This window comes from Leptinotarsa decemlineata, unplaced genomic scaffold (genome assembly GCF_025532065.1).
Source record: "Leptinotarsa decemlineata unplaced genomic scaffold, Ldec_3_MD MMD2_P_RNA_scaffold_5, whole genome shotgun sequence".
Classification (NCBI taxonomy): Eukaryota; Metazoa; Arthropoda; class Insecta; order Coleoptera; family Chrysomelidae; genus Leptinotarsa; species Leptinotarsa decemlineata.
Window position 1 is genome coordinate 945,871 of NW_027412532.1, and position 20,452 is coordinate 966,322.

General features: G+C 37.6%; 2 protein-coding genes across 5 annotated transcripts in view; one reads left to right on the top strand and one right to left on the bottom strand.

Annotated features, from left to right (window-relative positions):
• Lrch (Leucine-rich-repeats and calponin homology domain protein) overlaps positions 1-6,006 on the bottom strand; it is a 32,539-nt gene extending 26,533 nt beyond the window's left edge. For 2 of the 3 annotated variants that reach the window (XM_023173212.2, XM_023173211.2), the window contains exon 1: positions 5,628-6,005. In XM_023173212.2, coding sequence (XP_023028980.1) covers positions 5,628-5,802 — 175 coding nt within the window. In that variant the 5' untranslated portion in view covers positions 5,803-6,005. Of the gene's footprint in view, positions 1-5,627 lie in introns of all 3 variants that reach the window. The other variant, XM_023173213.2, reaches the window with a different exon arrangement.
• A 1,027-nt stretch (positions 6,007-7,033) lies between these two features.
• On the top strand, positions 7,034-19,668 carry LOC111517106 (uncharacterized). 2 transcript variants are annotated; one of them, XM_023173143.2, is made up of 20 exons: positions 7,034-7,311; positions 7,370-7,640; positions 7,759-8,166; positions 8,585-9,076; positions 9,293-9,522; positions 10,014-10,305; positions 11,866-11,998; positions 12,235-12,413; positions 13,651-13,691; positions 13,750-13,865; positions 14,105-14,412; positions 14,966-14,988; positions 15,123-15,362; positions 15,425-15,542; positions 16,894-16,916; positions 18,003-18,242; positions 18,305-18,422; positions 18,788-18,907; positions 18,970-19,059; positions 19,170-19,668. In XM_023173143.2, exons 1-20 carry the CDS (start codon positions 7,222-7,224, stop codon positions 19,397-19,399), a joined length of 3,762 nt encoding a protein of 1,253 aa, XP_023028911.2. In that variant the 5' UTR covers positions 7,034-7,221; the 3' UTR covers positions 19,400-19,668. The 2 variants fall into 2 exon arrangements, with proteins under 2 accessions (XP_023028911.2, XP_023028912.2); XM_023173144.2 differs by having other exon boundaries at positions 18,791-18,907.
• Positions 19,669-20,452: the final 784 nt, after the last annotated feature.

The following is a 20,452-nucleotide window of genomic DNA, read 5'->3' on the forward strand; positions in this document are numbered from 1 at the left end:
AAGTCGTGAAATTGAGGATGTTTATTTGAATTTATTGATCGATATCCGAACGTCTACAAATAGCAAAGTATGTTTAAACAAACTTTATTTAACGACTTCCCCAGAGGTTTGAAATGAATTTGTAATAAACCGAATGTTTATCTATAATGGAAACGTAGCGCTAAATTGAAGAGTTTTAATGTCGCTATAATTCTAAACATTACAGGAGATAATTTATGGTTATTGTATCGGCAACCAAGTGAAGTGCAGTGATTATAAAAAATTTGAAATACAATTATGAATAGACTGACCCGTTACCTGACGAAAATTAACAGCACTCTCCAAGGTAATGATTAAACAATTCTCATAAACACTTTGAAGTGAAACATCTATAGCCGCACGTAAAACCGATTGCTGTGATTCTCTAGTCATTCACTCTGTGAGTCAGTCAATATGTTAGTCAGTCAGTCAGTGAGTCAGTCTGCGAGTCAGTCAGTGAGTCAGTCAGCCAGCCAGTCGGTGAGTACGTCAGTCAGTAGTGAGTTAGTCGGTCGGTTGATCAGATAGTGAGTCAGTCGCTAATTCAGTAAGGAAGTTAGTCATTTGGTGAGTCAGTCGGTCGGTGAAACAGTCAGTGAGTCAATCAGTGAGTCAGCCAGTCTGGAAGCAGTCAGTCGGTATTCAATCAGTCAGTCAGTCAGTAAGTATGTCAGTCATTGAGACAGTCAGTCAGTTAGTGGCTGAGTCAGTCAGTTGGTCAGTCGGTGAGTCAATCAGCTTGTCAATCAGTCGGTGAGTCAGTCAGTGAGTCAATTGGTCAGTGAATCTGTCAGCCAGTTGGCGGATCGGTCCGTCAGTCAGTGAGTCAGTCCATCAGCCACGATCAGTCCTTCGGTTAGTATCTTAGTCATTGAGTCAGTCAGTCAGTCAGTGACTCAGTCAGTAAGTTCGTCGACGAGTCAGTCAGCGAGTCACTTAGTAGGTCGGTCAGCTCATCAGTCAGTTGGTCAGTGAATCAGTCAGTCAGTCGGTGGATCAGTCCGTCAGTCGGTGGATCAGTCCGTCAGTCAGTTAGTCCATCAGCCAATCAGGAAGTGAGTCAGTCGGTCAGGGAATCGATGATTCAGTCATTGAGTCAATCAGCCAACGAGTCAGTCAACTCGTCGGTGAGTCAGGCGGACGGTCAGCGAGTCAATCAGTCAGCCAGTCATTCGGTCAGTCAATGAGTCGTTCGGTCGGTCAGTTAGTGGGTTAGTCCGTGAGTCAGCCAGAGATTCGGGCAGTCAGTGAATCAGTCAGTCAATGTCAGTCAGTTAGGGAGTCAAGTCAGTCGGTCGGTGAGTCAGCCAGTCAGTCGGAGAGTCAGTCAGTCAGTGATTTTTTTTAAGGACAAAACACAATTCACATTGGATTTGAATCGTTGGAGATTAAATCCATTTGGAAAAACCTTCTCAGGAGGTTTTTTCCACATAAAAGCAGCTCTCCAAATGAAAGACTTCTTAAACAGTGAAGTTCGAGGTGTACTGAGTTAAACCTCAAAACGATGAGCAGTCAGAGTACGTCGCGTATTTCTGACATCTGTTAGGATCTGTTTAAAATCTGTTTTTCCGTTAACCAGCTGTCGCACCCCTACGAACGACAACCCTCAGAAGTAGAAACTTGTGCGAGCTAAGGATTAACGAGGTCTTACCTTTTAACGTGTGATTTCTAACATATATACCGCTCTTGGTGGAATCAAATGTGCCAAGTCTCAACTCTGACTCATCAGAGTCAGGACTAGCAAAATTATTAGAACCCACAGGCGCATCCAAATCGGAAGGAAAACCCATCCCTGACTCAACAATGAAATGGTTGTTTTGAATCGCAACTACTCGTCTAGCACAGACCTCCTATATCTCGATTCTGAGTTTCTGTTTATTATTGTATGCAATCCGGCACTTCTGCACTCGCAATTCCTTAAATAACTCGAGAGCTCTGGTTTATTTTGTTTCATCTCATCCGATATGGGCGAGTATTGCAGCACACCGCTCGAAGGATTCTGGAGGATGTCCAGATTTCCGAAGGAACGACAGTAAAGGTGAAGGAACTCATCGACAGAAAAAACAAATACAATTTTCTCACAAATGGAAAGTGAGGTTCTCATGGGCATTGACAATTTTATGGAGTCTGTACTTAAATGTACTTATGTGCGAGAGAAATAGGAGAGAAATCTTCTTTGTCGACAAATATCATTTGAAAAAAAAACACGTCATAATTATAAGGTATATAAGTTAGAGATGTTAGCATTTCCTGTAATTGGTAAGTCTTGGCAATAAAAGGCTTCTTCGTATGATTTTTACAATAAAATTGTTTGTGATACATTTTCACAGGCATATTCTTGCCACGCTAATCAAGTCAAGATCTAAAAAACGATCGCCGAATCGATCGTAACGAGGTTCTTCGTTCAAGGTCGCCGAATCGAAGACTTCCTGTCGACCGGCGTCACCTGTACCCATCACGAAAAAAGTCCACGTCCCCAAGAAAAGTTTCGTTAAGGTCGAGAGCCGCGAATGGCGTCCAGATAGGCGCACTTCCTCCGCGTACGTCAGTCAACCTTGGAAACAATGGAAAATTATGGGAACCACCAACCCCTCGATCTTCGATTGCGAACACACGAATAATTGTTTCATTGTTTTCGAAATTATTCCTATTCAAATTGAGTTGGAGCGTTTCATTCGAAAGGTACAGTCGAGGAAAGAGTTCGAGGAATTATTTACCTACTCCAATATTCCTGGCCAGGGCCGGATTCAGAGGAGAGCAGGCGGGGCTACTATCACGAGGCCTTCTGTGGAGGCCCACAATGAAGATGAAAAAATATCAAAATTTCGACGATCCATCAACTTTTACGTTTTTCCTCCCAAACATTTTTTTTGCATTTGTACTAAGAATACTTGTACAAACAATAATATTGAGTATGTCAGTCATTGAGTCAGTCAGTCGGTGACTCAACCAGCCAGCGAGTCAGTCAGCACGTCGGTGACTCAACCAGCCAGCGAGTCAGTCAGCACGTCGGTGAGTCAGTCAGCGAGTCAGTCAGCACGTCGGTGAGTCAGTCAGCGAGTCAGTCAGTCAGCGAGTTACCCAGTGGGTCGGTGAGTCAGTCGGTCGGACAGTGAGTCAGTCAGTCGGTTGTACAAACATAAAAATATTATTATCAATATATCAGAAAACTTAGATTGCCGGTGAGTCAATCAGCCAGCGAATCAGTCAGCGCGTCGGTGAGTCAGTCAGCAAGTCAGTCAGTCAGCCGGTCGGTCGATCGGACAGTGAGTCAGTCATTCGGTTAGTCGGTTGTACAAACACAAAAATATTCTTATCGATATATCAGAAAGCTCTGATTGCGTGAATACGTTAGTCATTGAGTTAGTCAGTCTGTGAGTCAATCAGCCAGCGAGTCAGTCAGCTCGTCGGTGAGTCAGTCAGCTCGTCAGTGAGTCACCCAGCGAGTCAGCCTATCGGTCGTTGAGTCAGTCGGTCGGACAGTGAGACAGTCAGTCGGTTGTACAAACATAAAAATATTATTACCGATATATCAGAAAGCTCTGATTGCGTGAATACGTTAGTCATTGAGTCAGTCAGTCTGTGAGTCAATCAGCCAGCGAGTCAGTCAGCTCGTCGGTGAGTCAGTCAGCTCGTCAGTGAGTCACCCAGCGAGTCAGCCTATCGGTCGTTGAGTCAGTCGGTCGGACAGTGAGACAGTCAGTCGGTTGTACAAACATAAAAATATTATTACCGATATATCAAAAAGCTCAGATTGCGTTAGTATGTTAGTCATTGAGTCAGTCAGCCGGTGAGTCAATCAACCAGCGAATCAGCCGGTCGGACAGTGAGTCAGTCATTCGGTTAGTCGGTTGTACAAACACAAAAATATTCTTATCGATATATCAGAAAGCTCTGATTGCGTGAATACGTTAGTCATTGAGTCAGTCAGTCGGTGAGTCAAACAGCCAGCGAGTCAGTCAGCTCGTCGATGAGTCAGCCAGCTCGTCGGTGAGTCAGTCAGCTCGTCGGTGAGTCAGCTCGTCAGTGAGTCAGCTCGTCAGTGAGTCAGCCTATCGGTCGGTGAGTCAGTCGTTCGGACAGTGAGTCCGTCAGTCGGTTGTACAAACAGTAATATTGTTATCAATATATCAGAAAGCTCTGATTGCAAGTGTCAGTTCGCTGTAATTTGTAAATTGTACGCATGAGTTGAAGAGAAATGAAACAAGTAAAGAAAAAACCCGAAAAATAATTATTAATTAGGGCTTCCCTCCGTCGTCGCCTCAGAGCCTTCCAAATCCGGCCCTGTTCCTGATATTTATGAATTCTCACCGCTCTGAAAACAAAACTTTTTCTCGGGAGACGTTGCCATGTTTGATGAAAAAGAATCTGTACTGAACTAAATTTCGCACCATGTAAAATCCCTGCACTGTCTGCAGAGTGATCAAGCAAAACTTTGTGATTCCGTTATGATTTGCTACAGCTGTTACAGGCCGGTTTATAATACTTTACCAGGTCCACCTGATTTTAGTATTGTGCACGGGTGGCAAACAAAAGATTTTATAACCGTTCGGGTTGTTTCATTACATCCAGTGGCGTCGTATTGGTTTTTAATCAAGAATACTGCTTGAAAGTATATTAGCTTATGTATAAGTATTATTGTTATACAATTTCAATTTAAAACATGTGTATAATCCTGAATAAGTGTGACAGTTTAAGATATTAGGTATAAACCAAAAATATGGGGTTATCATCAGATGAACCTTCGTAGAATGTTACGATTAAACGTTCTACAATTTCCTCATCTGAATCGGTCTAATTTCCACATGTTGTCCTCTTCTTTTCCAACATATTCGAAACATTGCTGTTTTTTTGGAATCGACATTTTTTATGGGCTCCTTAAAGAGTTTTCTGACATCTTTCATCTTATACATTAAATGTATAAGATGCAGTACTTAACGTTAGTTACAAATAAAAGTGGTAAAAAACATAAAATGTTTCAATTTCCTTTTTTTCTTCAATACAATTTTCATAAAGTAGTTCACACAATCTTCATCCAACCACAAAAAGTTGATTTTTCAAAAGAAATAAACACACTGATGTGAAACAGTAAGGATTGATTAAGAGAGGAAAAACTAGATACTGAAGGCATAACAATATTACAGTATTCAACTAGCAGAAATAACTGGCAAATTGTTAATTTTTTGAATTTTCAGTAGATCATATCGGTGAAAGTATTTTTTAATAATAAAAACCTAACTTTGTTTTCAAACTCCTAATAATGTAGATTGGATAAGCCTCTCAAAAACAGTATGCTAAAAAAAATTACCGAAATGCCGCACAATAAATTTATAATCCTTCTTAAAACCCTAATCAGCTTGGCCTCGATATATACTTTTTTCCGATTTCTGAATGATGAACAAAAAGTAAATAGTGGAAAAATATAAAAGGCCTTATCAGGGTTTGATAACACCACATCCTGCTAACAAACCGCGTGAAATCGAAACAAAGCAACAAATTCATGACTGAAATATCGATGAAAACAATATTCACTATTTATATTTCAACCACGTTCAATAAAACAAGACACTCAATATTCATGATAGACAATCGAGAGTGAATTTACCAACCTGCTATTACGGTGTCACTCAAATTGTATTTTTCATTCGTTTTCGGGAAATCCTTCAATTTTCTGTTGCTCAATTTCAATTCACCGCTCTGATTCGCTTCTTCCAGTATTCGTTCTAAAGATCGATTCAACTGGTTTTGAATATGTCCACTTATGTTGGAAACTAACACTGCCATCGTTCATGGCCCGCTAGAGTTCACAGACAACACAGATTTGATAGAAACTTATCCGCCAGCTACGCCATTCAGTGAAAAAGTTACTCTCATCATTATTTCGATAAATTGTTTTGATAGCAACGTGAAAATTTCATCGAAATGCAGCAAGTGCACCACACATTCACACACCGCCCCTACTCTAACGAAATTAAACTTAAGAATAGAAGCAAAATAGACAGTAGACAGTATTTTGTGACAGATCTGACAGTCTAGGGATGTGTTCCAAAAATAACCAATTCCTAATCTCCCCTCACCAGAATTTTTGACAGCGGCTAACTGTAAACTATATTTATAGTGTTTTCCATTAGTAAAACTAGTAATGCATTTTTTCGCACTGGCCCTATTTCTATCTCAAATTCCAATATCGGGAAAGTATCAATAATAGAACATAAATTGTAGCACACGTCAATCAAGAACACTACTACTATAACAGAAAACATCAATTGACCATTGGAATATAGAAAACTTTATAATATTTTTTTTATATTTCGAAGTGACAGAATGACAGAAATAATTGTTAATTAAATCTAAATGATGATTATAGATTATTATATTTTATTACATGTTCATCAAGTGCAGTGCAATTCTTATTGATCTAGTTTTCCTATGGAACATGTGAACTGACACAAGTATTACCAATGGAACATGAAATATGCATTCACTTAGCACTGGAGATTATATTCAAGATAACAACTGAATTCTGAGTTTGCAGTCGGAACTGTTGTAAGAACTCACAGTCATAGAACTCACAGTTATATTTTAGGACTAGAACGCACTTATGTATTTATATGTGCTTTTTTAGAGAAACGGTAGGATTGGAAATCTGATTCATATTTTAGCAATAAGAACTAATCAAACTTAAATTCATGAGAAATAGTCAGACCGTATGTCATCAGAAAATACGAGATCAGTTGTAAAAATGCTATGATGCAATGTTTCGAGTTGTGCCCACCATCTACTCATGTCTCACTTTTTTTGTTGCAATTCTAATACCGGCATAACGATTTCCCATTTCCTGAATTTTTATACTCTTCGATTTCTCTTTCAATTGCTAATTTTCATTTACACACACATACACACTGATTAGGTTCATCCTGAGCACAGATCGATTCGTGTTCCGATATTTTCACTTACGCCATTCGATTCCTTGAACTCGATCTGTCATTCCATGTCAAAGCCGCTGTGTCGCTGTCATCCATGTCCACAGAAAATGGTGGAGGTCACCGAAATTGCCAAAATCGCTACACGAGAGTGTCCATTCTGAATATTTATTCATGTGTAGCTGATTGTTGATTTGTTTTATTTATCTAACCTAAAAATTGCCGTAGTTAATAAATATAATAGTTTTAAAATATAACACTTTAAACTATTATCATAATCATGGGAAAAATTTGTGCCATCAAGAGTTGTTCAAGTGGTCGTAAACGTTTAAAAGATTCTCAGGAACCCATGTCATTTTTTCAGGCTAGAGTATGTATCAAGAAAGATGATATCAAAAGATAATTTCTCAATTTATTTATTGTTGCAGTCATGGAAGTTAGCGAGTTGGAGAAAATCCTTACGCATGAATTTGAAGGAAACAGACTATATTTGTCAGCTTCATTTCAAGAAAGACTATATTGAAATGTATGATGAAATAACAGTAGGCAATGATGTTCATTACAGATATTTGAGTCAGAAAAAGCTAAAAGAAGATGCTTTGCCAACTATTGAACATCAGTATGAATTCGATTCAGAATCGCAAAAGGAGCAAGAATCGATTGAGAGCTTGGAATGTAGAAAGAAACCAAAGTGTACTGGTAAGAATAAACAGCAGAGGTAACAATTATCTGCTTGAAGCAGGTCTGAATCGTAATTCGTTGCTCAATTAATCTTCAGTATCTGAATAAACTTTTATGTGTACGATATTTTTTACAGAAATGGATCCTCTGAGTTTATCCCTCTTGGAGGATATGGACCAAGTTGAGTTTGTAATTGATAGCGATGAAGAAGAAGAGTATTCTGAGAATGGTAATGCACCAGAGGATCACGGAGAAGAACAGGATCAAGAGATGGAAGAATGTGACGGTGACATAGAAGAACAAGAAGGAGAAGTGGAAGAAGAAGAAGAAGGTAAAGTGGAAGAGCAAGAATGGGAAATTGAAGAACAAGAAAGTGACAAGGAGGAACAAGAATATGATGTGGAAGAACAAGCTGGTGATGTGGAAGACCAAGAAGATGGCACAGAAGAACAAGAAGACGAAGAAGGTGATATAGAAGAACAAGAGGACTTGGAGGGACAAGCAGGTGATACGGAGGAACAGAATGATATAGAAGAAAAAAATGGTGAATACACAAGTTTTAATTCATGTCTAAAAAGTTAACAGTACAGAGTAGCCCAAACAAAGATGTTTCAGTTTTCTTTTAGGTGGTAACTCCCTTTTAGTAAGTAACTTCCTAAATAAAAGAAAGGTAAGTAAAGTTTCACCAATATAAATTCACATTTGAACAAGGTAGAGTTAAAATTTAAACTATGAATCAAATATTTTGACAAAGTAGTCCTTATTTCATAGAGTGGTTAAAACATAGAAATTATCGCTGTCTTCAGGCTACAAAAAATCCCATGGCATATATGAGGGTGATTCAGGTAGGTCTTTAAGGGGGAACCGATCCGAAAAAAGTTTTGGATGTCTTCGTTTGGGCCACTCTATACCTACATCCAACTACTTGCGACTCGTTACTCACGCGTTGAATTATCTTTCAGATACAGAAGATGAGTCGTTTGATCACAGGGAATTTATCGAAAAAGACACAGGAAACATTATAGAGATACACGTTGACGAAGATGAAGATGAGGTAACGGAAGTTGCACCCTTCCAAAAAATGAAAATTTCCAATGTTATGTCAGTGAATGATGGTACAGCTGCCACTTCAGACGCACCATCTGAAGAAAGAATTGTCAAGTTCAGAACGAAAATAAAGGAGTTGTTGTCTAAAAATGCCTCGGCTGTGAAAATCCCCACTGATGCACCTACGCCTGCTCCTCCTTCTGGTGTTTTTTCCAAAGCATCAACTAGTGACAAAGAAAACATTCGGTCACCTGCACGCGAGAATAAGAAGGGGGCTTTGGGTGTTCCAGGTGGTACAAGCGTGGGTACCAAGGGGGTAGCTAAATTAGCACCCGCTAAAGTTAAAATTGGGCAGGATTTGAAGAAAGTGGTAGTCGTTAACAATCAGCAGGAGTTTCCTTTGGAAGGTGAGCTTTTTCGTTTATTTCAATGTGGTTGATAATGTTTTCTATAGTGTGATGGTCCAAAAATCATCGTTTCTGTTGTTGTTTCATTAATTACTTCCTCAGTATTGACTTCGAATCTGTTAACAATCATTTAGACTCCACAAACTCTTGTCTCTAACATGTGAGCTTCTTTGTTATGAGTTGAATTTCTTCGAGACCAGAGTAAAATGTTTTCAGAGGATCCGTGCCGGATCAACCCGTGCTTTGTTCCCGGCTGCAAAATCTACAAGAACGAGCAAATGTTCGCCTTTGGAGTCCCTCAGAACGAAGCGACCCTCAAAATATGGGATATGTGCATCGACAATAAGGAACACAAGTTAGACTTCAACCATGTGATTTGTTACAAACATTTCTCTCAAGACGATGTGTTGCACAACATCAGGATCATTAATAAAAACGGAGAAGAGGTTGGTAGTTGATTTACACGGGCTCTTATTCACATCATCGTTCTCTGCCTTTGTAAATATCATGAGAAATTATATTATTAAGCCTCTTCACATCCTGTTATGTCTTGAAACGGTTTTAAAATTAGTAAAAACGAAGCAGGTCCAAGGTTAGAGCCCTGTGGAACACCAAGTTTGATACGGTAAATTTCAGACCGAAAATGCTTTCTCAGGGAAAATATGTGGGGTTCCACAAGGATCAGTATTGGGACCTGTTTTGTTTCAATGTATATTTCAATTCTTTGGCCACAGTAAGTTATTTGGTGAATTACAAATGTTTGCTGGTGACACCACTTTAATTTACAATAGAAATGTTGTACGTGAAATTGAAATGACATTGGTCAAATATTATCGTGGCTCAAGTATCATGAAATGTCCCAGAAATCTCAAGAATTCTCGTATAGACAAAAAAAGCTCGTTAATTCTTTCATACTGTGACACATCCAAACATCTAGATTGCAGTGGACGAACCAAAACTAAGAAAGGGGGCTTTTCCCTGCGTGAAATACTGGAACGTCTGCTGCATTAGGAGTTGCAAAAAAACTACAGGCAGAATGTTCACGTTTCCCGTGGAGAAGAAGGACAACCTCAATCTTTGGATGTACCTAATCAAAAATCCCGACCTGAAAAAGCTGCCGCTGAAAGAATTGCTGAGAAACAGGGTGTGCGAGATACACTTCGAACCTGCTTCATTCGACGAAGAAGGCGATTTGACGTATTCGGCGGCTCCTACTCTGTTTTTGCCAGGTGAGGGTGATTTGTAAAAATTGCTGTGAAATTACAGACATGGGTGGTCTATTTGAAAAAAAAAGCGTCTTTGTAAACCTGGTTTTGAAATAGATTGAAAAATGTACCGCCCAGTGGGTTTGGATCCTTATCATCGAAATTAATATTGATTTGTCACGAAATCCAAGCGGATGACGCATATATTTTGATCAGAATAGTACTCATCTATTTATCTTTTGATTTTTATGGAATTATTTTCCAGTAGCTTGACTGCATTAACCTTTCCTGATTTCATTTCATCTTTATTTGCCTCAAGAAAATTTTACATTTTATAGACGCGTCCAAACCTTAACCCAAATAACTAAAGATAGATGATAGAATATATTGTAGTCCTGGGAATATAATCAAGATTGTATCATATTCATGTATCTCTTCATGAGTTTCATATCATTCAATATTATTTTTAATATATATTAGTTTGTGGTATATAATTAAGGCATAAACAGTCATTATTCCTAGAGCCGGAAATAAAGGCCTACAACTAGCCTCCCAATTTGACTTTGTAATACATCTTATGGCAGACTTTTGAAAAATTAGTAGTTTAACTTTGTATGTTCGAGCTGCATTACTCCAGGATAAAGTAGCATACTGAAGGTGTGAATGGAATAGGCAGTAATAAAAAGTTAGCGCTGCTCTTTGATTTACAAGGTCTCGAACTTTTTTAATAGCAAAAACAGCCTCGGAGAGTTTAGTACACAAAAAATTCACATGTTGTGACCACTGGAGGTGACTGTCAATTTGTACACCTAGAAATTTCACATTTCCATACATTTCTCTTTCTTATTATTGCACTCCACTCGCTGTATTCGGTTGGTCAAATACGAAGTGAACATTTGTTGACAGAAACATGTGGATTCGTTTTCCGATGGCATTTCAGGTTAGCTTCCCAAATTTCTGCCACTGCAGTTGTCGGTTGATTGGTCAAACCACCAACACCGACATAAAAACTTGGCAAGTTGACTTGGGTGTCACACCAATAAGTGGTTCCACTTATGTCTCGCTTGCGTTCACGCAGTTATTTTCATCAAGTACTTTTCTTGGTTGTTTTGTCTTCAATCGAGGACCGTCTGCCCGGTACTGACGATGCCCAACAGGCTGAGTGATCAGAATAGGGTGGGAATGATCAGAATAGTACTTGTATTACTTATTAAGGAGTAGGCGGATTGAGACCTTAGAGAGAACTCATGACGAGACCTGGAGACTAGGTAGATTGAGGCCCCGGCGTCAAGTCACATCAACGACAACATACTACTGACCGCCGAAACCTATATTCAAGCAGATGACATTGTCTAGTGTATATATGCGCGTGCGCGTATGTATGTGCGCGCATGTATATATGTGCGCGCGTGTATATATTTGTCTGCGTGTATATATGTGCGCTCGTGTATAATATAAGTATATAAAAAACGCGCGCACATATATACGTGGTCAGCAATCTGATAATCTGAGGGTTATATCATTTGAAAACTTTTCTTTATTATACCGGTAGTTCATCTAATATTTCCCAACATTTATTTGTAGAATCAGTTCCGCTGACAGTGCCTCAGACATCGAATGTAGGAAACCGAATCAAGCAGTGTATTTTCAAAAAGTGCGGTGGCAGCAGCCGTAGGTACCTGAAAAAAGTATTTTCTTTTCCAGATAATTTTCAGAGGTGAGTATAATACGGTATCCTTTTTTATTAACACACTTTTATTAGCTTTACCTGTCTGTATGTATGTTTGTAACTCTCAAGCTCAGGATCTGTATTTGACAGAATTGTCGGTATTATTGCTTGATCTATTCGCGGGCAGATGGCGCTGTACATAACCTACTTGATATAATTCGAACGGATGTACAGTCCACTTTTCTTCCAGAAGCGATGTAATAACTGTTACGTTATTTTTTCAGGTTATATCTTTGGCTTGAAGCTTGTAAACGAGTGGATTTGGTAGGAAAGACTCTGAATGAGACCCTCGAGAAATTGGGAAATGTTGGTGTTTGCGACTATCACTTTGATCTCACAGATTATGAAAATTCTGCGTTGGACAAACTCAAGGACAGTGCTGTTCCCAAGAATCGGAGACGTCGTAAGTATCTAAGGAATATTGAAAGTTTTTTGTGTAATAAATATTGACTCCTCCACAAAAAATGTCTGTCAAAGAATACTATTTCACTTGCTATTATTCTAAATTAATTACAATAATAATAGACTTTTTAAATCCCAAGCAACAAGAATTTTTATAACAGGAATAAAATTTAATATAATTATTAAATAAATTATTTCAATACTAACATTAATTAAATGTACAGCACATAAATACATAAATACAAACACATATACATACCTATATAAATATATACATAATTAAATTATAATGGTAATTAAAAACAAAAAATGTAATATGGATATCAGAATTTTAATTAGATGATGAAAGCAGAAGCTCTTTGAATTTTGTTTTTTGATTCATTTTTAGTTTCTCTGGAAGATTATTATATATTTTAACTGCTGAATGAAATATTGATTTCTCCCTCAATTTTGAGCGATATGATTTAACCAGTAGTTTTTTTGCTTATCTTGTATTATAATCATGGATGGTATTAATTTAATTGAAATCCAAATTCGAATGTGATTTTTCCTAACAGAACAAATGAAACAACGAATTTTCAATTGAAAACTGGACTGTATATCTAAAAGATCTCGTTGTATATATATAAATTCGACGTAGGTTCAAGATATCCTAATTTGAATATACGTTTTATTATTTTATTCTGCAGTCTCTTGAGAGGATTCATTATTGATAAATTAGCTGTTCTCCAAATTGAAATTAAATATTGTAGATTTGAATATACATTTGATATATTTTAATCGAATTAAATTTCTAACCCTCAATAATATCCTTAAAATTGGTCCGTTTCTTTTTTAACCATCTCAATATGAGTATTCCAACAAAGACTTTCATCAATATATAGTCCTAAAAGTTTTGTATTTTGACAATATTTACTATCATATTTATTGTAAACTTCTTCGGTATCACTAGAAAAATAAAGTAATGTTTTGTTATCTGAGTATAACTTAATATTTCCTTTCAACAATAATTTTGAAACAGAATTTATGTAAATCAAAGATAAAAATGGACCCAAAATAGACCCTTGTGGAACACCACAAGTGATAGTTTTTTATGAACTGTTTTCTGACTGAATTTCATTGAATTGAATTGAATTCTCAATAAGAAACCATTTTTTCCCTCCTTATTCTGTTGTTTGTCTTTGAAGAAAATATCGATAAGTGCAATGTAAATCTGAAAAACAACGGCTTTGTTTCAGTGGTGGAAAATGGCGAAGCGGTGGAAACCGGTGCAGTAAAAGTGAGTGTTTTACCGTAACATATTTTGTTCCAAGGTAATATAATGGTATTTTTTGCAGCGACCCAATCCTATCAAATTGATTCCAATCCTAACGGACTCTTGCATCTACAGAGGCTGTAAAAGCAAGGCTACAGAAGAAAACCCGTTTTTCTTTTTCCCATCAGAAGCTAACAGGTATGTGTTCATATATTGGTAGGATTGAGTAAGTAATCCTAATGCAGGACTGGATAAACGTTTGATTATATTCGGCAACACTTAGGGTAGTAGCCGGAAATCGCTTTCTGTCTGACTCTGCAGCTTCCATTGCAAGAAGTGTTTTTATTTCATTCAAATTCAGGTGAATTTCGGTTTTGACTGCATTCTTCATGCCGAAGCCCCTTCAGATGATCAGCTGTTATATCTTTCTCTTCCAGGTACAAGGATTGGATGGCCGCGTGCGGATACAGTTATAGCGGCCCAAATTTCTACGCCTACAAAATTTGCCCGAAACATTTCTCGAAGGACATGTTCAATGAAAATGGTTTCTTGCTGGAGAACGCCAAACCGGATCTGTACCCGGATCCGAAACTAATATCCCTCTCGATACCGATCGTTCATCCGAAGAAGTTCCTCAAAGCTGATATGACCTCGCAGAAATTTCAGACAGAGAATACAGTGGAAACGGTGCTAACGTTCGGGAATGACAGAGAAGTCATCATCATTCAAGATGTCATCAACAATGGTATGTTATATTTTTTTTGTACACTTTGTGGTGAGGGTTGGAGAAAAAACTGATTGAGAAGTTTTTTGTCATTAGCCAAGTATACCTCCACATCGGAAATAAAAATTAACACCTACAAAACAGTCACATATTCTGGCCAAAAACAAGACTCTGGTTAAATTACTGGTTACCCCTTCAATATCACATCTGCCAACAATTATGTCATTCTTCTTCTCTTTTTTTTATGGTCATTGCTTCCCTTCGGCGCTGTTCGGTGTTTATTGTTGTTGCCTCTGTCTCTTTGTGGGTACTCTTTACTTCCCTATCCTGAGTAGACCAGAATTATGTCATTATTCTGATGGATAATTTTTTTAATGGTTCGAAATAGTAACCTTGGCTAATCAAGTGACAAGTAGCTCCATCTTTGATGTGTTCCATGAGACAATATGAGAGATGACATGACAGTTGACAGGTATTCAGTGCCGTACGAACCAACAGGGGCAACGCTTTGAAAAAGAAAATTCACAAAGTTATTTTCGAGACAACATACTGAATATTTAATCTTCTGTTTCAGATGCTGAAGATGATGCAGGAGAGGTAAATATGACACTTGCTATTCGAGCATCGTTACTCAAAAATTCACTCTACAAGATGATAGAACTTTTATTGTGATTTTGATGAACACCAAAAGACTATCATCCAGTTTGATTTCTACCCGCTTCTTTTTGCAGGGCGAGCTGATTTGCGCTGTAAAAAATTGCAAGAGCGTTTACAAAACCTCCACAGGACAATATCACAGGTTTCCTGAACCAAGAACTGATTCTGAACGCTTCGATATTTGGCGGAAATTGGTTGCAAACAGTAACCTCGATAATATATCGCGCAAAGAGATCTGCAGGAAATACATGGTTTGCAAGAGACATTTCGAGAAGAGATTCTATACGAGAAGTATCCCGACGCTGAAAGAGAAGGTGGCCGTAATATTTTTATTTGAAAAATTCACTGTTGTGTTTTGTCTGGGGTTGATTTTCAGGTCCTCAGCCTTGAAGCTGTTCCAACTTTGCACCTGCCTGCTGACAGCTGTCTCTTGAAGGAATGGGATAATTACAAGGACAGGTTGAAGAAGTACTTGGATGCTTTGGCAAAAGAAAGTGAGTATGAAGTCTGTTTAAAAAAAATTTAGCAACAAATTTATTCGTCTCTTGAAATTCCCTCCCTTTGTTCTTTGAAGGTGTCAACATTCTGAATATTGACTTTCTTCTTGTGAACTGGCTAAAGTCTTATCAAATAACTTAACTGGTTCTACCAAAGAATGCAAAGCCCGTAGAAAAGCTTAGAAGGTGCATTTTGGTGTCACCTAAAATGTTTAGTACTTACCTTGACCACCAGAGGGCGATGGCAGTTCGTCAGTATTTAATGTGAGTATCAACAAAAATGGGTAGCAGTCGTTGACAACCCAGTCAGCTTTTGATGGGATTGTTTCATGATTTGTGGTTTACAGTTCATTTGATAATAATTTCAAATTGAAAAATAGTATACTTTGTTTCAGCTCTCTAAATAGCGTTGTTTTCCCGTAATTAATTATTAAAAATCGGACTTTCTAGGCCCGTGACGTCACGGGCCTAGTCCCGCTTCTTGTTCGATTGACCAATAGGAACAATACAAATAATCAACATTGCCAAATCGTAAAATTCATGGAGCGTATAAACAGTTTCTGATTCATTCGTGATTCAAAGTAAAATCACTCTCACTTTCGACAACTAAATCAACGTTCTTTAATTAAAAAATTATAACAAACAAATCGAATTATAATAACAGTAGTATTTACACCGTGTTGACAACAATAAAAACAAAAATGGCGTCTGTCAAATTAGATCACTATATTTCAGTTCTGTGATTGGATATAAAAAACCAATACACTTGGCAACACAGCTGTAGACACGATCAATTTTATTGGTCAACAGACACGCGGCCAATTCAAACTCTTGCTGACTCAATCAGTCTATAAGCAAACCAGGAGCATTTTCAATAGCATGAAACTAACCCCACTTCTATATTAGTTGTCGGCGACTGCTAGCTACCCAATTTTGTTGAAAGTTACATTAAATACTGACATCGTACTGTCATCGCCCTCTGTTGGTCAGGGTAAGTACTAAAATCTTATTTAAGGTGACATGAAAATACCACTTCTGAGCTTCTATGGGGTTTGTATTCTTTGGTCGTACTGAAAGGGTATTCAAAAGGTACTATTCTGGGGCCAAAAATAAGACTCGGGTGGAAGTTGAGCATTAAATTACTGGTAACTCATTCACTATAACATCTGCCAACAATTATGTCATTGTTCTGAATGGTCTGAAATAGTAGCCTTGGTTAATCAAGAGGCAAGTAGCTTCAGATTCGATATGTTCCGTGAGAATATGACAGATGACAGGTGTTCAATGCCAGCACTTTCAAGAGAAGAATTTCGAGACGACATACTGAATATTTCATTTTCTGTTTCAGATGCTGAAGAAGATGAAGAAAAGGTAAATATGTATTGAAAGACATTTCATTCAGAGCTCTATCAATCACTCAAGAATGGGCTTGTTTCAAACTATTGAAAATGATACTGATCGAGTTAGGGGAATATTATACTGATCAAGCTTAGTCGGTCGTCCCAATGCCTTTTTATATTTACAGAAAAAAGAATAAGTCGAGAAGCGAGAGTTTAAATTGTCCGCGTGTCTGTTGAGCAATAAAATTGATCGTGTCTACAGCGGTGTTGCCAAGTGTCAATTATTTTAACAAAAATACGAAGTTATGAAACAGAAAGAGTACATTGTCTCATACATTCAAGAGAGATAGCTGACTGGGTGGCAATATGGCTAATATATAACTTTGAATTTCTTATTTTTGGTGAGTGGCATGAATGCATAATTGATTTATTTTATTAGGGTTCATAAGCCATTTAGCTCGTTAAATTCTATTTAGAACCATGGTTTTTGAGTACATTTTATTTCATTTGGAGAATTTTTTCATGAATTTAAACGTTAACGGGTTCATATACACTTCCATTATTAAAATTTCTGTGATACCAACATGAAAATGTCTACTGACGAAGATATTTCAAAAATAACGTTTTTATTGCTTTTTGGGTTATTTGGATCCCGTGTATGATTAATTCTCCCTTCCAATGCATTTCTTACACTTTCTTCTTAGATTTAGTTGTCGGAAGTAAGTGTGATTTTACTTTGAATCACGAATGAATCAGAAACTGTTTATACTCTCCGTGAAATTTTACAATTTGGCAACGTTCATTATTTGTATTGTTCCTATTGGTCAATCGAACAAGAAGCGGGACTAGGCTCGTGACGTCGCGGGCCTAAAAAATCTGTTTTTTAATAATTAATTACGGGAAAACAACGCTATTTAGAGAGCTGAAACAAAGTACACTATCTTTCAATTTAAAATTAATAACAAATGAACTGTAAACCAAGAATCATGAAACAAGCTCATTCACTAAAAGATGATTGATCGTCTATTGTGATTTTGCTGATTACAAAAAAACCATCGCCTCAAAACTCTATTTGGTGTGTTTTTCATTTCGATTTCTACCCGCGTCTTTCTTGCAGGACGAGCTGGTTTGCGCTGTCAAAAATTGCACGAGCGTTTACAAAATCTCCACAGGACAATATCACAGATTCCCTGATCCAAAAACTGATTCTGACCGCTTCGATATCTGGCAGAAATTTGTTGCAAACAATAACCTTGACAATATGACGCCGGAAGAGATCTGCAAGAAATACATGGTTTGCATGAGACATTTCGAGAAGCGATTCTATACGAGACGCATCCCGACGCTAAAAGAGAAGGTTGCCGTAATATTTTTATTTGAAAAATTCACTTTTGTATTTTGTCTGCGGTTGATTTTCAGGTCCTCAGTCTTGAAGCCGTTCCAACTTTGCACCTGCCTGCTGACAGCTGTCTCTTGAAGGAATGGGATCATTACAAGGACAGGTTGAAGAAGTACCTGGATGCTCCGGCTAAAGAAAGTGAGTATCAAACACTATATGAGTGTTAACATGTTTTATTTTCAAAAATCATGGTGAAAATATCAAAAAATTCAAACGGAATCGGTTGCTTTATCATTCTATTGTCCTAAGCATTCATTCATTCATTTTTGTCTCAAAGTAATTCGTAAAAACGTATCTCTAGACGTTAAATCAGGCATAATGAGTGGCCAGTTCGGAGCCAAATGACATTCCTTCAATGTGGCGTTTCCAAATCGTTATTGTTATCCTCAAAACACATCGAAAAATGTCCCACTGGGTCACAATTATGAAAAAAATATATATACACACCGTATTCAAACTGCACTGATCCAAGTTTTCTCTATTTGAATTTTTTCTGATCCTAGCAGAGGGTGACATTGAAATTATCGAAGATGAGAAGGAAGGTCAGAACAATGAACATGATGAAGGGCCTCCGAAAAAAAAGGTCGTTTCTTCTTGGGTTGCCACTGAAACTGTAAGGCTGAGTAAGTTTTCCACTTACTTTTATCAAACTTTATATTGAAATCCAAACAATTTTATTATCCAGGCGACCTTCACGACAAAACAAGATGTGTGCTGGAAAAAGATCGACTTAGTTTTCCAGGCATGGGTTGTAATCTGTTCATTACTTCAAACGGTAAGATGTACTACACCTTATTCTCTCAAATACCACTTAACTTTCTCCTCTGCCTTTCCCTATCCCTTGGTTTGTCTCTCTGCTCATCTATTTTCGTTGTTATAACCCAGATACAAAGGCCAGGTTTCCGTACAACGTCTATAGAGCGTTCCCAACCTGCTACGGAATGTCGAATACTGTTAAACCTGGTGAAAATGTGCATATTCACACTGCTATCATAATCGATGATGACGACGAGTGCGAGAGGCAAGTCTTGCAGCAATTGATGGACAGAAGAAAGAAAAGGAAAAAGAATTTGGGGAAGCCTGCTGAAGAAACAGCCAAAGAACCCGAGTCTTGAACGGCGTTAAAAAGTGTTATTGGTCCTACGAGCCGGATCAGTGATGTGCGACGATAATTTGATGTTTCTACGATAAAGAACTATTCTTATTGATGAGTAGAAATTAGAAACCCTAATGGAAGTTACTTTTCCCTCGCCAGAACACCAGAGACATCATTTTTGTTCTGGTGAGGAAACAGTGTTTCCAATATTGTTTCACGAGTAGGTTAAGAAAAGATTCACCTATTTTGTGGTTCGTTTGTAAATATAAGAAAGTATTTTATATGAAACTTTTGTTTGAATTTCCCTATAATGATCTATTATTCACAAAATATCTATATTCATTTTCAATTATTGAAAATCACGAATAATCAATCCGAACAAGGATTGCTACTATGGTTTATTTTTAGGTGTAAAATGAGCATAATCGAGCCTATGATCGAACTGTCCGGCTATGCAGTCGAGAAAGTAAAGGGTCTAAAATTCATCATAATTATGCTAGCATTTTCATAAATATTGGCAGTATTAGGTATGTTCGTTCAATATAAATCCGCTCGATTAGCTCACTTCGCTCGAACATAACAATATCGAACGGTAAGCGTTCTATGGTGTTACATCTGCTCTGTGTTCGGTATTTACAAGAGCGAGGAAACAATGTGATAGGTTAGTTCCGCAACTCTAAGATATTTTTCAGTTGTCATATTTAAAAAAGTTGAATTTTGGGTATTTTTTGTAAAATTATTTGTCGGTGAAGAGAGTTCTTAGAATGTTGCAAACAATGTTTTTATTTTCAGGAGAAAATTATAAATTATAGTACTCTTCTAGAAAAAAACTCCATCTATCATCGTAATGAATTATACTACAAATATCGACTTGTCATTCGTATAGAATTGAGCGTTCGTTAAATATTTTTCGCTCTGTTGACTCTATGAACACGCATATCAAATCTGCTTCTGCTCGCTCGGATCCAGATTTATAAAACCGAACACACCTATTACATCATGATTGTGGGAACTGTCAAAAAGCTTGCCTATCCAAGAAGAATGTTTATTCAGAAGCATAGAACACTGAAAA

What these genes read in the sequence shown, in the direction of transcription:
- LOC111517106 (XM_023173143.2), top strand. Translation starts at nt 7,222, where the DNA reads ATGGGAAAAATTTGTGCCATCAAGAGTTGTTCAAGTGGTCGTAAACGT. An exon ending in TTAATAAAAACGGAGAAGAG is followed by an intron (nt 9,523 to 10,013) that starts GTTGGTAGTTGA and finishes CCAAACATCTAG; the next exon opens with ATTGCAGTGGACGAACCAAA. An exon ending in GGATGCTCCGGCTAAAGAAA is followed by an intron (nt 18,423 to 18,787) that starts GTGAGTATCAAA and finishes TTCTGATCCTAG; the next exon opens with CAGAGGGTGACATTGAAATT.